The sequence below is a fragment of the Tachypleus tridentatus genome, chromosome 10, assembly GCF_004210375.1.
Source record: "Tachypleus tridentatus isolate NWPU-2018 chromosome 10, ASM421037v1, whole genome shotgun sequence".
Lineage (NCBI taxonomy): Eukaryota > Metazoa > Arthropoda > Merostomata > Xiphosura > Limulidae > Tachypleus > Tachypleus tridentatus.
In genome coordinates, this window is record NC_134834.1 from 187,375,486 (window position 1) to 187,392,655 (window position 17,170).

The 17,170-nt window shown below is 34.9% G+C and overlaps 1 protein-coding gene across 1 annotated transcript in view; it reads right to left on the reverse strand.

The window, feature by feature from the left end:
- The window catches only part of LOC143231156 (homeobox protein Meis1-like), a 216,157-nt gene that overhangs the window by 44,687 nt on the left and 154,300 nt on the right, over nt 1–17,170 (reverse strand). Inside the window, exon 8 of the mRNA XM_076465812.1 lies at nt 8,921–8,997. Within this exon, the coding sequence (XP_076321927.1) occupies nt 8,921–8,997 (77 nt within the window). The remainder of the gene's footprint in view (nt 1–8,920; nt 8,998–17,170) is intronic.

Here is a 17,170-nt window from a genome sequence, read left to right on the forward strand (position 1 = left end):
AGACTATATCACTAGAAAGATAAAACAGGTAACGAATTACGCTAACAACAGCAGGAAGATACATAATGGATTACACCAATATTGGAAGATAGTTGAAAGATAATCTACATTATGGTAAAATTAGGGGACGATTCTTCTCTTTCTCTTTATCTGATAGTATACTTTTCACTTTTTTCATGTTACCACGATAAATTCATAAGCTATCTTCGTTTTCATCCACATTCTAAATAAAATTGCACAGGGGTGAAAGCTGACATGTTTGTTTGCTGGCATCTTGGGGGCCCGGCATGGCCAAGTATGTTAAGGCGTTCGACTCGTAATCCGAGAGTCGCGGGTTTGAATCCCGGTTGCACCAAACATGCACGCCCTTTCAGCCGTGGGGGCTTTATAATGTGATTGCTCAATCCCACTATTTGTTGGTAAAAGAGTAGTCCAAGAGTTGGCGGTGAGTGGTGATGACTAGCTGCCTTCCCTCTAGCCTTACACTGCAAAACTAGGGACGGCTAGCGCAGATACCCCTCGAGTAGCTTTGCGCGAAATTCAATACAAACAAACAGAATCTCGGGTAAAGCTAATTTTTCAGCTTAACACATTAGAGGGCAGGCAGCCAGTTAACAACATCTATTATTAACTTTTGTCCGATAGTACTGAGAGTGGATTTGTCCGTCATTCTTATAGCTATGCCACAACTCCAGAGTGCAGAGGGCGCATTTGCAGCAATGGTAACTGACCCTCAGATTCATAGTCTAAGCACGCTAACCACTAGGCCACGCTCTGCCCAAGCTGATGCATCCTTATATCTACTGGATATGTGCATACAACGAAGTGATACTAAAACAGACAACATACCAAAAAACTTGTTATTTTAGCTAATTCAGAGCAAGTGATTTTAAGATATATTTTGTTGTTTGTTTTTATATACAAGCGCCTTAGAGTAAGATTGCCAAAAAAAAACAACAAAACCTGTATTTTCTATGGGGGAAATCTGACAATTAAATGTATGTTTTTTTTTCTAAACGGTAGCAGGTTAGATTGTCATCCTGCAGCTTTGGAATGTTTGTACTTGCCAAAAAGGAAAACAGTTATTGAAAGTGGTAACCCTAACACCAAGAGAAACTTGGTTAACAGTGTAAAAGATAGCTCTGGATAAATGGGTACCTTGCTGTTTTATCTTACTTCTGAACGTCATTTGTACTAAGCTGCTTTAGAAACCTTTCCATTCCAGAAATTCTGATCCACACAAAACGTGCAGATTCTAACTTGCACGTGCCGAACACGCCGAAACGTAAGATTAGATCGGAGGTAGGGAACCTCTGGGATGACAGGTAGGTTACTCCTCATAGTGGCAGCTTTTGGCTGGACTAATAACAGGCTTACAATGGTGGTTCTAGTAACGTAAAGAAACAGCCCTTCGATCAATTTCGGTTTCTTGCAGAGTTCAATAAGAACTGTGCACAAGTAAAAACTACAAGTGGGTTATTCGATTCAACCGCTCAGTCGTGACACATTTAAAGTGGCTGCTCCACAGAAAAAAACAACAACCAAAAAAGCTATTTACTCATGCATGGTGAAAACTGTCAGTTGCAAAAACCTTAAACAGTTTCATAATTTCCCTTTTCGATCAATGTGCTTACCACATACACATTCACATCTTTATGCACCAATGTGCGCAGCAAATATTTAGCCATTTTTTGTATCAGTAATGTACCTATCCAGAAAATTATTCATACATTTTTGCACCAATGTGCCTTTCAGATACGTAGTCGTCATGTCTTTGTGCACCAGTCTGCCTCTGCAGAAATTGATTCATACAATTTCTATACCAATGCGCTTAAAGTATTCATATTTATACAATTTTACGTCACTACGTCTATAAGATGTGATGTTCAAAAATACTCATATATTTTTGTTTTTAGCTAAATGTATCTATCATATTTATTCACACAGTGAGCGCGTTATACACACGTTACTTTCACAACGCGCGGACGTTTTTATTTTTGTTGAAACCGCTTTAGAGTAAACAAAAGCAGCCCCAGGCGGAAGGTACTGTTGATTAATTGCCTTCCCTCTATGTATCAGTTTATGCGCAGATAGCCATTGTGTAACTTTGTGCGAAAATCCGAAAGAACCGAACATACAATAACTGAAACAGACGAAAGTTGTGCTTACTCTATGAGACACGTCTTAAAAATACCACGTGACTTCTATTTTCATTCTGACCATCTCCCTCTGGTGAATAATTGTGTGAAATAATGGTCAGTGGAAGAAATAGCCATCAGTTTTCTTGATTATTATCGAAGAAGATAATTACATTTTCCGAGGTCCTTCTATCGGAGAGAAACAATTCCACGTTTTGGTACAATTACATCTTTTCTTGCAATCACAACACGTGAGGAACAAATCTGGTTAAAATCTGGTTTGTGTGACTCAAACTCACCGTATCCTCGAACAGTTTCTTTCTTCTCTCTCTCTCTCTGTGCATCACGTGCTATAACCATTTTCCTGTTTCTACACGAAGACTTCCATAAATACGTACCAGAAAAAGTACCATATGTTTCATGTCGTTTTTCGCCTCCTATATATATATATATATATATATATATATCAAACCACGCAGGATATATTCAGGTTTAAGAAAAATGGTGCAATCAGGTTTTATAACCTATATATAACACAGAATCGAGTTTCAACAAATAAACATGTTTTCGAAGTGTCTTTCCCATGTTATAGGTCAAGGGTCAAAACTGACGAATCATATTGGTGAAGACTCGCTTTATGTCAGTTTCTTGAATTCAGTTTCGATACAGACGTAACACATAATCATGTTCAAAAGAGATTTATACATAACAATTTCTGTTAAAGGCCACTTTTATGACCATCTTCTGTTTTAATAGATTATACTAATTTGAGGATGCTGTTTATCAAATTTGCTACGTCATTTATTTTGAAAATCCCAGCTCAGGTCAAAGTTCAAGTTTGAAATATTTTTTTATGGCGACGCTAAAGTTTAGGGCTCTTAAAGATGAAAGAAGTTTGAGATAACTGTGCGTGAAAAACTTTATATTTTATTAGTTTTCGCTATTGAAACAATTCTCGGTGATGTCAAAGGTCAATTACACTATGTAACAAAATTTTTTACTTTTTCTTGTTCCTGGACAGAAAGTGTTATTTCCCAGTTGCTTGTGCCTAAAGTAAATGGAAAAGACCTATTTTTCTCTTCAAACTTTGCTTTTGTGACCTGGGAGCGTATAACGAAAACATGATGGGACACTATATTTAGGGGCTGATACGTGAAAGTGATTTACATTACAGTCACAAATCTTGAAAAACTACTCACTTCTAAACATTTTTGTTCATTTTTGTATAACTTTAGTATAAATGCATGTAAATCTTGATTCATATGTTGTCTTATTCAGACCTTATGTAAATGAAAATGTGCAAATTTGACCGTTTTTACATAAAAAATAGGATAATTTCTAAATTTCATTATCCAGGACATAAAATCAAAGATTGAAGGGAATAATGGCCATTTTCTGTACTTTTATAACATAAACAATTAAGAAATAACACATACTATCCAGGAACAAAATTTGTGTAACATAGTGTTATTCTCGTATGTCTAACTTAAATATGAACAATTTCCCTTGACAGTTGAAATGCCCTTTAGATTTCTTAAAAAGAACAGAAATCATTATTTGTACACTTTTCTTTCTACAGAGTAGGTAAACAAAACTACATAGCTACATCACTTGACACACGAGTTATCTTCGACTAACATTTTTGTTCTAAACATTCATGTTGTGGCATGATCATGTAATTGAAGCTGTTCACGCGATGCTTTATTTTGACAACACAATGGGCTATCTGTGCTCTGCTCACCACGGGTATTCAAACAGATTTCGAACGTTGTCTGTTGCCCGGCATGGCCAGGTGGTTATGTCGCTTGACTCGCAATCTCAGGGTCGCGGGTTCGAATCCTTTTCCAACCAAACATGTTTGCCCTTTCAGCAGTGGGGGCGTTATAATGTTACAGTCAATCTTTCTATTTGTCGGTAAAAGCGTAGCCCAAGAGCTGGCCGGTTGGTGGTGATGATTATCTGCCTTCCCCCTAGTCTTACACTGATAAATTAAGGACGGCTGGCGTTCATAGTCCTCGTGTAGCTTTGCGCGAAATTCCAAACAAACCTTTATTATTTATGCTATTTAAGAGTCTTAAGATTAATAGGCGGGAAAGGTATTTTCTACAACAACTCCACATGGCTATTTTTATATTAAGTTAGTTAAATAAGCATCCTTTATAAGAGTATCAAGGAATTGCGCCAGAACCCTATTCGTACATGGTCTGTGATCCTAACTTCTTGAAACCATTACTGTTCTAGTGTTGAAATGTTCAATTATTCGAGCACTGTTCCACATGACAACATAACGCACGACATTGTGATACTACTTTTATCACACTTTTATTCAAAATAACACAATAAGTTATAGACAGCTAGCATACTCACATGCTCATTCAAGGTGTTCGTATGAATGAACCACAAAAGATCCAATATTCTAAATTCTTGAGCGCAACATAAACTTATTATCGCTTTCATTCGTACTATTTTGTTCATTTCTCAGAGTATTGGATTACACGAAAATCTTAATCATTATTTCAGCTTGAAGTCTTTGAGTATTAGTACTGAAATTCATAACAGAAAGACATCTTGATGCGCACGTGGAGCTAAACGGTCAAGTAAGATGTTGCTAGGCTTCAGGTGTATGTGTCCTTAATATTAAAATACTGATCAAAGGGAACACAGCATCCCATAACTTTAGTTTCCAGGAGTTCGAATCCCCGTCACACCAAACACGCTCGTCCTTTCAGCCGTGGGGGCGTTATAATGTTCAGTCAATCCCACTATTTGTCAGTAAAAGAGTAATCCAAGAGTTGGCGGTGATGACTAACTGCTTTCCCTCTAGTCTTACTCTGCTAAATTAGGGACGTGCAGGTAGCCCTCGTGTAGATTTGCGCGAAATTCAATAAACAAGCAAATCAGTTGCCAGAAGGGCTTTGTCCAGCTTTTAACAGAATGGCAGAACTGACCATAATTCTTATAACACATTCAAAAAATATTGGTGAAAACCTTGAATCTTTGAACTTGAATCGGTGCACGTGAACTACAGGACCATTACCCGGCGCAACCGGACTAGCAAGGTAATAGTTTTATCTAATATAATGTAATAGTCGCGGCTACCTTTATTTTTTCTCAACAGAAGGTTGGGCGTGTCCCAGTAATTAAACTGCCAGAATTGTGAATCTGAGAATTTCTAGTTCGCATCCTGTTACCTTAAAAACGCGTTTCGTACTATGGGGACCAGAGGTGTATTATAAGAGTAGTGATCAAATCCTATTGTTCAGCCATAAAAGAGTAACTCAACAGCTGGCGGCGGGCACTGTTGACTAACAGTCTTCTCTGTTTAGTCTGTTAGCTCATAATTAGTAACTGCTATCACAGATAACTCTTATGTAGCTCTGCACGACGGTTCTTAAACCCATTAACTAACAGGAATCCATAGAACGAATCTTCACGGTAGAGCCTGATGAAAGTGTTTCGTTTTAACTATAAAGAATGTTAAGTAAGTCGAATTGATCACAACAGCAAATAGAAAGAATCTCAAACAAACCTCTTATATAATTTTGTTACTAGTAAGACCAGCAGTAAGAGGGTATCATATCCTCTCAATTTCGAAGTAAACATTTAACTTTTCTTTTTAGTTACTTATTTCGAAGTTATTCAGGCCGTGTTTACTTTTGTAATTCGGAAGTTATTGTGTTAACTTTGTAGATGTCCTAGCACCAACAAGATTTGAAACAAAAGACACACGTTGTTTTTATAAGTTATTGTATTAGTTATTTAGGTTTAAAGAAAAGTGAAATAATCATTCATTGTTGGTTTTTTCACTATAATTTCATTAAAAAACTGATGTTTAGAACTGTTTTTAAATAGAAACAGAATTCGGTGTTCCGTAAGTTTCTAAATGTTATATCCCTTGCTAGTAAATAGTTGTATGTGTGTGTGTGTGTGTGTGTGTGTAGTATTTCTGTAGACGCCCTTTACTAACCATACACATTTCCGAAACCAATCGTTTTCAACCAAAGCAGATACGCGAGCTTCCTGTCCAGCAAGAGAAATAGCAATTGATTGCCGGAAGACATCTTATTAAGGGATGGCGGTCACCTGCCTGACCACAAGATAAGGGACCGTGAAGTTGAATATCGTTACACTGAGTATGTAGTTATGTATGTTAAAAATTACATCACATGAAAAAAATGATGTAACAGAGGTCACAGGTGTCGATACTGAACCTTGCTTGGCCATTGGCTATTCTTGACACTTCTCTAACCGGTCCGAAATAAATTATAATTCTCAACTGAAATAAGCTAGTTAGGATTACTCGTATATTAAAAAAAAAAAAAAAATGGCGTAAGTGATATACTCATATTAATATATATATCTTCTATGGACACAATGGTTATAATTGTTTATCATACCCAGTTACAGTTTTTAACGAGAGATAAACCACATTAAATATAACGGTGAGTATTCTATTGTTAAAAGTTTTCTCGTTTTTAACTCATTAAGTATACACACAGCTGTTTTTATAGTTTCACAGTTGGTTAATTTATACGTAGAATAGAATGAACGCCATTGGATAAGGTTACAACCAATGAATAAATCATTATCAACCTTGAACGACGTAAAAATAGAATAACCTATTATTTTTTCTTACAAAGAAATTCCAATATTATTACCAAAGAGATTCTTGTCTGCTTTACAAATTCGTGACTGAAGTGAATAATATAAGTCAATAGTTGTTTATTTGCGTGCGAATAAATCTGTGAAACAGACAACAAAGTGTCCGCATGTCACTATACAAAACTGTTACGGAGTCCTACGTCTATTATCGTAACCGGTTTTGACTTTTCTATCAGTTCGAAGTCTAAAAGTAGGTAGTTATGCGGATAGACAGAGATAGAAATAAGGATAAATTAATAACAAATACAGTTATACAGACGAACAGGACATTCTCTTGAAGATACACTTCGTAAAGAAAAATCTACGTTTTCATGTTTCTCGCTACAGCGTCCGTAGTTTTAAATTAAAAGCCATTTTAAATATGATTCTACTATCTGTGCATACGTTGCTTCTTTCGAAATGCAACGGCGGGGACGTGAATTATATAACACTATATAACACAAATTTTGTTCCTGGATAGCATGTGTTATTTCTCAATTGCTTATGTTGTAAAAGTACAGAAAATGGTCATTATTCCCTTTAAACTTTGCTTTTGTGACTTGGATAATGAAATTTAGAAATTAACCCATTTTCTATGTAAAAACAGGCAAATTTTCACATTTTCATTTACATAAGGTTTGAATAAAACAACATATGAATCAAGATTTACATGTATTTATACTAAAGTTATACAAAAATGAACAAAAATGTTTAAAGTGAGTAGTTTTTCAAGATTTGCGACTGTAATATAAATCACTTTCACGTATCAGCCTCCAAATGTAATCTCCCATCATGTTTTCGTTATACGCTTCTTTGTAGCGGCGTTCAAAATCCAGTATATTTTGGTGGAAGCGCTCGCCTTGATCCTCTGAGTATGCTCTCATGTTCTCCTTGAATCTACCAAATTGTGCGTCAAGGATATGGATTTTCAGGGACTTCCTAAAGCCCATTTTGCTGTAGTTCTTCACCAGAGCCTCAATCAGTTCCATATAATTTTCGGCCTTGTGATTGCCAAAGAAGCTCCGAACCAAAGTTGCCCCAAGCCTTTTCTTCCTTCTTACTGAGCTTCTTGGGGAATTTTTGCACTCTTTATTTGTGGTCCAACGAAGACACCAGCTTTGACTTTTGCCTCAGGCAGCTTAGGGAAGAAGTCTCGAAGGTACTTGAAGGCTGCAGACTCCATATCAAGAGCTGTGACAAATTGTTTCATAAGACCCAATTTTATGTACAATGGTGGGAACAACACTTTCTGGTGGTCCACTAGTGTTTTACACTTGACATTGTACCTTCTCACAAAGAACTCGGTCGTTGTGACCAGTGCTTCCTGTTGTCGTGCGCTGCGGTGTCCCTGCTGTCCCAAAAGCAAAGATAACAGGAAAACTTGGTAAAGCCTCCTTGGAGACCCATCAGGAATGCCACCATTTTGAAGTCTCCAATAACCTCCCAGCCATACTCATCATACTTCAAGGCTTCTAGCAAGGTCTTGATGCTGTTGTATTTCTCTTTGAGGTGCAGGGAATAAGCTAGGTGAAGACAAATACTTATTCCCATTATGGAGTAGCACAGCTTTAAGGCTTCTTGATGCCATCTCTGATAAAATCAGATAGGTCTATGCGTTCACTTAGGCAGCTGGAAGTAAACTGAAGTGGTGAGCCCTGTATATATATATATATATATATATTACTATGAAAAGTTCTAGAAAATTCTCGTACATTCTACAACATTCTAGAAAATTCTTGTAGGTTCGAGAAAATTTTCTATCAGCTGCTTAGCACTGAATCTATATGGAATGTTCTGGAAAAATGGGTAAATTTGAAATTTTCATTACCCAGGTCACAAAAGCCAAGTTTGAATAGAAAAATAGGTCTTTTCCATTTACTTTAGGCATAAGCAACTGGAAAATAACACTTTCTGCCCAGAAACAAGAAAAATTTAAAATGTTCTTACATAGTGTTATTATTCTTTGAGGCAAATTTGCACGAACAATTTCAATAATTGTTAATTAAATCGATTGATTCGTTTCTTTAATAATAGGCGTGATTTATTTACTTTTTGTAAATATATTCTAATTCGTCGTGCTCCACGTGTTAGAAAACGCAAATTACCATGCTAATTAAAATCAAACAGGGTTCAAAACTAACCAATTGTTCACTTGAAGAATGGTCAAACCGGTGTCTTGTGCCAACTGCTTCTTTTGGTCCTCTGACGGATAGGGATGCTGTAAAAAAAATGATAGTTTCAGTTATAAGAGAAAAAAATAATAATGGTGAGCTGGAAAATTCCAAATGAGACAGTGTTTTTGATTGGTTAAGCTGTCACAATACAGACGATTACATAATCACATGTAAACTTAGGCCTAACATAGAAAGCTTCGTCGGCATTAGATTAGGTAGGTACAGTGCAGTTGACATATTATAACTTATTGTTCTTTGCTTTCTTTAATAAGTTCTCAGAATAATTAAATTAAATTTTACTTTGTTAGTTGAAAATTTCTGTCGGTCTCTTTGTTCCTAAAAATAAAAAATAAAATGCTGATTACAAACAGCTTCTGGTCAAAAATAAGGTAATTACAAATATCAGATACTATTTCTTATTGCCTCTAGTTGAGCACAAAGATACAAATGGGTTATCTGTACTGTGCCCACGACAGGTGTCGAAACCCGGTTTCCAGAGTTATAAGTCCATCAGACTTACCACTGTGGGTAGGGGAAGGACAAATTCAACAGTAAAAAGTTACTCTCACAAATTAACGAAGCCAATTATGTATAACAAATACCCCAGAAATACTTAACGTCGTAAGTCAATACACAGAAACGCTTAAAGACCACAACAATTAGAAAACATTGATTCATAAAAACAGTACCCTTTCTCTTATCAATATTTTCGGTGGTAATGTAATTATTTGTGTAGCTACATGTAATATTCTTTATCATGCATCGACAATAGTATGAAAGAACGCTTATTGTCTGTCAGTGGAGATTTAATCCATAATAATTAGCTCCCGTAAGTAAAGATTGAAAACAACAACAACAACAAAAAAGACCCATTCACAATCTATATGATCCTGTAGAAAACTCACTTGTTTACTATACTTAACGATCTTAAACATAAATATATCAAAAACGAACATTTTTAAAACAGTACCCGGAAGCTTTCTTTGTTTTTTATTTTGTTGTTTTTTTTAATTTAGCGCAAAGCTACACGAGGGCTATCTGCGCTAGCCGTCTCTAATTCAATAAGACTAGAGGAAAGGCGGATAGTCATCACCACCCACAGCCAACTCTTGGGTTACTCATTTACTAAAGAATAATGGGATTGACCGCACATTATAACGCCCTCCCGGCTGAAAGGGCGAGCATGTTTAGTGGGGCGCGGGGATTCAAACCAGCTACCCTCAGATTATGAGTCTTGAAAATTTGATATCTAATAAATCACCCACCAGGGTGACGTTATCAAAAAGCCATATTTGTACTAATGATAACTGTGAACTGTTCTGATAAGAGTTGTTTCGTTTTTGTCTGTACTAGCTAACTTTCACTTCAGTTGGTGAGTTAATACAATATAGTTATCATTAACCAACTACTGAAGTGGATACAGTAACTTACTAGTTAACAGTTAAACTGAAATTATTTAATATAAAATTGAAGTGGATACAGTGACTTACTAGTTAACAGTTAAACTAAAACCGTCTCATCACACTTAATGTAGGTGTCTCCACCATCGTCCTAGCAGTAAAGAGTAAAAGTGATACAGTTCAATATCTAGAAGGGCGTGTCTTAATAATTATCTTGCATTTAGACTAGAGTTCCTGATTTACAGTATTTAAACGTAAGTGTGCTAATACATGAATTACGTCCACACCAGTATGCCTCGCTTACAATACCTAGACAAACATATTATAACACTTGAGTTACGTTCACACCAGTATTCGTTGCTTACAATACCTAGACAAACATATTATAACACTTGAGTTACGTTCACACCAGTATTCGTTGCTTACAATACCTAGACAAACATATTATAACACTTGAGTTACGTTCACACCAGTATTCGTTGCTTACAATACCTAGACAAACATATTATAACACTTGAGTTACGTTCACACCAGTATTCGTTGCTTACAATATCTAGACAAACATATTATAGCACTTGAGTTACGTTCACACCAGTATTCGTTGCTTACAATATCTAGACAAACATATTATAGCACTTGAGTTACGTCCGTATTGGTGTTTCTTTTTCACAATATCTAGATAAACATATTATAACACTTGAGTCATTACCTTCTCATCAGTTTCTTGCTTACAATATATAGATGAACAGATTCTAATAATTGTACCACTACTGTTATGTAGTTAAGTATTTACAGTCTGCCTTTTCTTGTTCTTCTGGTTTGTCTTCTGCAGCAAAAAGCTGATATTTAACAACTAATCGAAAAACATAAGACGAGATTAAAGAGAAAGAATTACGGTTTACACGTATACGTGTAATTGCTGGAAGTTGTTTTCAATGTTGTAGCCACATTATGCACACGTACGCCATTGTCGACTATCTAAACTATAAAATGTTTCCCATTTGTTTACGCAAGGAAATTCGAAGTATCGAGTTAGTTTCCTAAGTTGAGAAACCTCCGATAAAGCTCTCGACAACAAAGGTCTTTGTATTTTCAGTTCCGTAATTTGAATTATATGTTTGATCCCTATAGTTTTATCAGTTCTTTCAGTAACAATTTTAACATTCAAAAGTTTATCTAAAGAAATATATATATATATATATATATATATATTGTGTGTGTGTGTGTGTGTGTACGTGTGATATACACATATATATTTGTTTTTTTCTAAGTTTCTAGTACACTTCTCGTTGTTCGTATTTTATGTAATCCTTACACATTTATCAGACTGTCCTATTTCCTTGTAATACGGTGTAGTGAAAGTTCTTCTGAAGAAAAACTGGATTTTTTTTTTTTTACTTCTTTGAAGAATTTTTAGTCGTTCTCGTGTCCAGCCGGAATCTACCATATGCCCTCGCTGTCTTAAGCTTGTAATTAATGACCACGGACTTAGCGGTTCACGTGCTCCCGCGTCTCCCCAGCCAGCTATTAAGTCCTATAAATCAAGAGCCGCTAGTAGGTAAGAAAGGCCACCCCATTCCTCTCTCTCTCTCCTTTTATATATATATATTCTTTGGTTGCCTCCAACAAACATTCACACACCTCTCTAGTTTGGGTACTTTTAACAGGCTTTCTAGTTTCCAAAACTGTACAAATTCTGTTTAAATGTGCGATCTAATACGAGTTTGATGCTTGAAGATTTTGAAAGGTCATAACAAAAAAAAGAGAGGTTTGGAAGTATTTTGTGTTACATAAAAAAAGAACAAAGCATTTCTTTTGTAAGAACATTGTATACATTCTTCTATCTATAAAGGTGTGTCTGTGTATATATATATATATACATACATATGTATATATGGGTGTGTGTGTACGTTCATACATTTGAGAATAATATAATGAAAGTGCATCAGTTTCTTTAACCAGTACATATGAAAATTATAAACGCATCATTAAGATATTTCCATAGAAATTATTTCCAGATCATGCCCACCCACTCCACTCCTAACGGTCTATAACTGAAGTTATCAAGTTTAACGCTGCACGTTGTAGCAGTTGTTTAAAAGGAGCACTGAATTTTTTTTTGAGCTTTCAAAATCAGGTTGAAATTTTCATAGCTATTGCTTATCAGTGTCCGAGCCGTTTCTGAGTTACTTTCTGTTTTTCTCAGAGCTACTAACATCTAGATGTAAGTACAATCACAGCAAAAGTCCTTCCTCATTTTTGTTTGAGAGATAAACGAATCTGTAGTTAATTTTCGCTACGTGTTTATAGCTCGTATTAAATTAAAAAGTGTAAACATTTCGTTAAATGTATGGATGAGCATGAGTTATTTCGTTAAGTGTGGAATGAAACATACAAAAGAATGCTAGCTCATACCGCGAGAGGCGCTTCTGATGTTATTTTTAACTAACTTAAAAAATTAGTCAAAAGAACTAAATTTATATCGACGAAGTTCAACTGCAGATCGTGTGTAGATGTTTTACTGCAGGCAAACTGTCGTCTGGAGACCGTTAAGCCTAGTTTTTATACATATATATATATTTATATATGGGAAAAATCAAAATTAACCAAATTATAATTTTAAAATATTCATTATATAAAATTTAAACATTTTGCGTCTGAACATGAATGTACTTTCTTAAAATCAATACTACGGGAACTTAGGTTTGAATGTTGACAAATAACCAGTCAAACAAAAATGACTTCTGACACAACACAAAAAATAAGATAATGAAAATTTGGTGTAAAATATACTTAAGTAACCAGAGAACCTAATTTGAGAAACTACACACATAAAAGGTAACAATAAATTTCAGGTTTAAATATCCACAAGTAACCAGTGAAATCAAATTCAGAGACTACATAAAGCAGTGACATTTTAGGTTTAATATATTAACCTGATTGCAGGAACGACAAAAGCACTGACATTTTAGGTTTAATATATTAACCTGATTGCAGGGACTACAAAAAGCAGTGACTTTTTGAGTTTAATATATTAACCTGATTGCAGGGACTACAAAAAGCAGTGATATTTTAGGTTTAATATATTCATGAGTAATAACCATTGAAACCGATTTCACAGTTTACGAGACATGACACTATTTTTGTCCGTTGCTCAACTACTCTTTCTGAAAGACTTTGTATATTTGGCCACTGTCCCTATATTCTGCTCAAAATACAATATAAGGGTTGTTCGTAAATTATGTTAATTCGGACCTCTTGAACAAACTTGGAACAATGAACGTCGATAGAATAATTTAAGTTGTTTTTTTTTATAAGGGCTGATTTATTTGATTTTTTAGTTTGTAAAATTTTATGTTCTGGTAGCCTAGTCATTCTTTAAATCGAGAAAGGAGGTTAGCCTTCCACTCTTTAATACATTATTGTTTTCTTGTACTATGCACAAAGATACACATGGGCTGTCTGTGCTCTGCCCACCACAAGTATTGAAACCTGGTTTTAGCGTAGTAAGTCCGAAGAGATAGTGCTGCCACTGGGAATGGACGTATAAGAACTCAATGGGTTCTCCTTCTGGATAGCGTGAAATTAATCCTATATACATCCCAGTCATTCTAACAAATACATTGTACGCATGTCTATATGTGTTCCAGCAGAACTGACGAGTCCTAATGGAAAAGGAAAATTTATTTGTGGTCAACGTATTTTAATATATTCTCCTTTGCATTCAGTCATATGTTCCTATCAATACACATTGGTTAACTCAAGAGTGTTTGATGGATTTCATTAACAAATAGTTTTTTCACATCTATTTTTTTTTAAATACGTTACTTACAACAGATCCTTATGTAAAGCATGCAAGCAGAAATATAAAGACAAATGATGAGACACAGGGATGACGAATGTGGGTTAAAATATGTAAAAGTTGGTAAAGTCAGGTATAAAAATGTGTCCAACACTGATCACGACAACAACCAACGTTGTAGTTGATTAGATAGATGGTATAAGCAATATAAAAATATATCTTGTATTTGATGAGACAGGTGGTTTGTTTGTTTCTTTGAATTTAAGCACAAACAACACAATGGGTTATCTGTGTTCTTCCCACCACATGAAGGCCAGGTGTCTATACACTGACATCCTGTTACTCAAAACCCTAGACCCTCAAAGCCCCAGACCGATACGAGAGCCACCGTGGGGCACGCGAGTTGCAGGTGTCCATTCAGGAACATCCTGTCAGAAAAGATCTTAAACCAGTTAGCCAGTTTTACCGTTTTTACTTTTGCGTTCATTAATTAATGAACAAGGAGATTACAGCGACACAAAATATTTGTTTTGTTTTATTTTTAACACCGAAACGACTCCTGACTATAACACGTAAACACAGTAAAGTTACAGATGATTGAACGATTCTGAATAATAACTAGTATATGAACACATCTTACAGTTCATTAGACAGGTGGTGTATCCAGTATATGAACACATCTTATAGTTCATTAGACAGATGGTGTATCCAGTATATGAACACATCTTATAGTTCATTAGACAGATGGTGTATCCAGTATATGAATACATCTTATAGTTCATTAGACAGATGGTGTATCCAGTATATGAACACATCTTATAGTTCATTAGACAGGTGGTGTATCCAGTATATGAATACATCTTATAGTTCATTAGACAGATGGTGTATCCAGTATATGAACACATCTTACAGTTCATCAGACAGATGGTGTATCCAGTATATGAACACATCTTATAGTTCATTAGACAGGTGGTGTATCCAGTATATGAATACATCTTATAGTTCATTAGACAGATGGTGTATCCAGTATATGAATACATCTTATAGTTCATTAGACAGGTGGTGTATCCAGTATATGAACACATCTTATAGTTCATTAGACAGATGGTGTATCCAGTATATGAATCTTACATCAGTTCATTGTATCCAGTATATGAACACATCTTTCATAGTTCATTAGACAGGTGGTGTATCCAGTATATGAACACATCTTATAGTTCATTAGACAGATGGTGTATCCAGTATATGAACACATCTTATAGTTCATTAGACAGATGGTGTATCCAGTATATGAATACATCTTATAGTTCATTAGACAGATGGTGTATCCAGTATATAATACATCTTACACATCATTATAGTTCATTGGTGTATCCAGTATATGGTGGTGTGGTGTATCCAGTATATGAATACATCTTATAGTTCATTAGACAGATGGTGTATCCAGTATATGAACACATCTTACAGGTGGTGTATCCAGTATATGAACACATCTTACAGTTCATCAGACAGATGGTGTATCCAGTATATGAACACATCTTATAGTTCATTAGACAGGTGGTGTATCCAGTATATGAATACATCTTATAGTTCATTAGACAGATGGTGTATCCAGTATATGAATACATCTTATAGTTCATTAGACAGGTGGTATAACTAATATATTAATAAATCTTATAGTTCATTAGACAGATGGTGTATCCAGTATATGAATACATCTTATAGTTCATTAGACAGATGCTATAACTAATATATTAATATATCATCACGGTTATTTTCTGCTCAAGACAAATAAACACGGAGACGTCTTAACACTCGATAAAAATCTGAAAAATGAACTCTCAAATAATTAGGCTTTTATTGAAATTGAAAATAAATTAATAGATACGTTATATTTTAAAGCTTGTCTATATCTAGAAAACAAAACACATTCAGTATCATTGTACTTTTAACTAACAACACAGGTTTGATCACTGTCAGAACGTATGCAAATTTTGTAAACGTTAAAATCAGGAGCATAACCACAGGAGGTAAACACTGGGCATGTTAACAAACTGGTTATCATAAATAATCGCACATCTTTTGGCGCTGTAAATATTAACTTGAATGATAAAGTTAATCGGTTCGTTTTATAAGGTATTTAACTAATGCGAAATAAGCAGAAAATGCAGCCCTATATGTATGTGACTGACGTCAATAAGATAGAAGATACGGATGTTAAAATATAATAATAAAAAAATATTTTTTGTCACTCACAAAAGCACAATCTTTGAATAGGTGCATACATGACTTTGCTAATTTTGTCTAGCCCTGGTTTGTGACAACCTCAGGTTTAAAAAATACCGTGGTCAGCACGAGTGATACCACAACGGTTTGACACATTATAGAACTGTCATAAAGAACAATTTCACGATTTAATACATTCTAGAACTGTCATATGTAGTCATGTAAAGAACAATTTCACGATTTAACACATTATAGAACTGTCATATGTAGTCATGTAAAGAACAATTTCCCGATTTAACACATTCTAGAACTGTCATATGTAGTCATGTAAAGAACAATTTCACGATTTAACACATTATAGAACTCTCACATGTAGTCATGTAAAGAACAAGTTCACGATTTAACACATTCTAGAACTGTCATATGTAGTCATTTAAAGAACAATTTCACGATTTAACACATTATAGAACTGTCATATGTAGTCATTTAAAGAACAATTTCACGATTTAACACATTATAGAACTGTCATATGTAGTAATGTAAAGAACAATTTCACGATTTAATACATTCTAGAACTGTCATATGTAGTCATGTAAAGAACAATTTCACGATTTAACACATTATAGAACTGTCATATGTAGTCATGTAAAGAACAATTTCACGATTTAACACATTCTAGAACTGTCAAATGTAGTCATTTAAAGAACAATTTCACGATTTAATACATTCTAGAACTGTCATATGTAGTCATTTAAAGAACAATTTCACGATTTAACACATTATAGAACT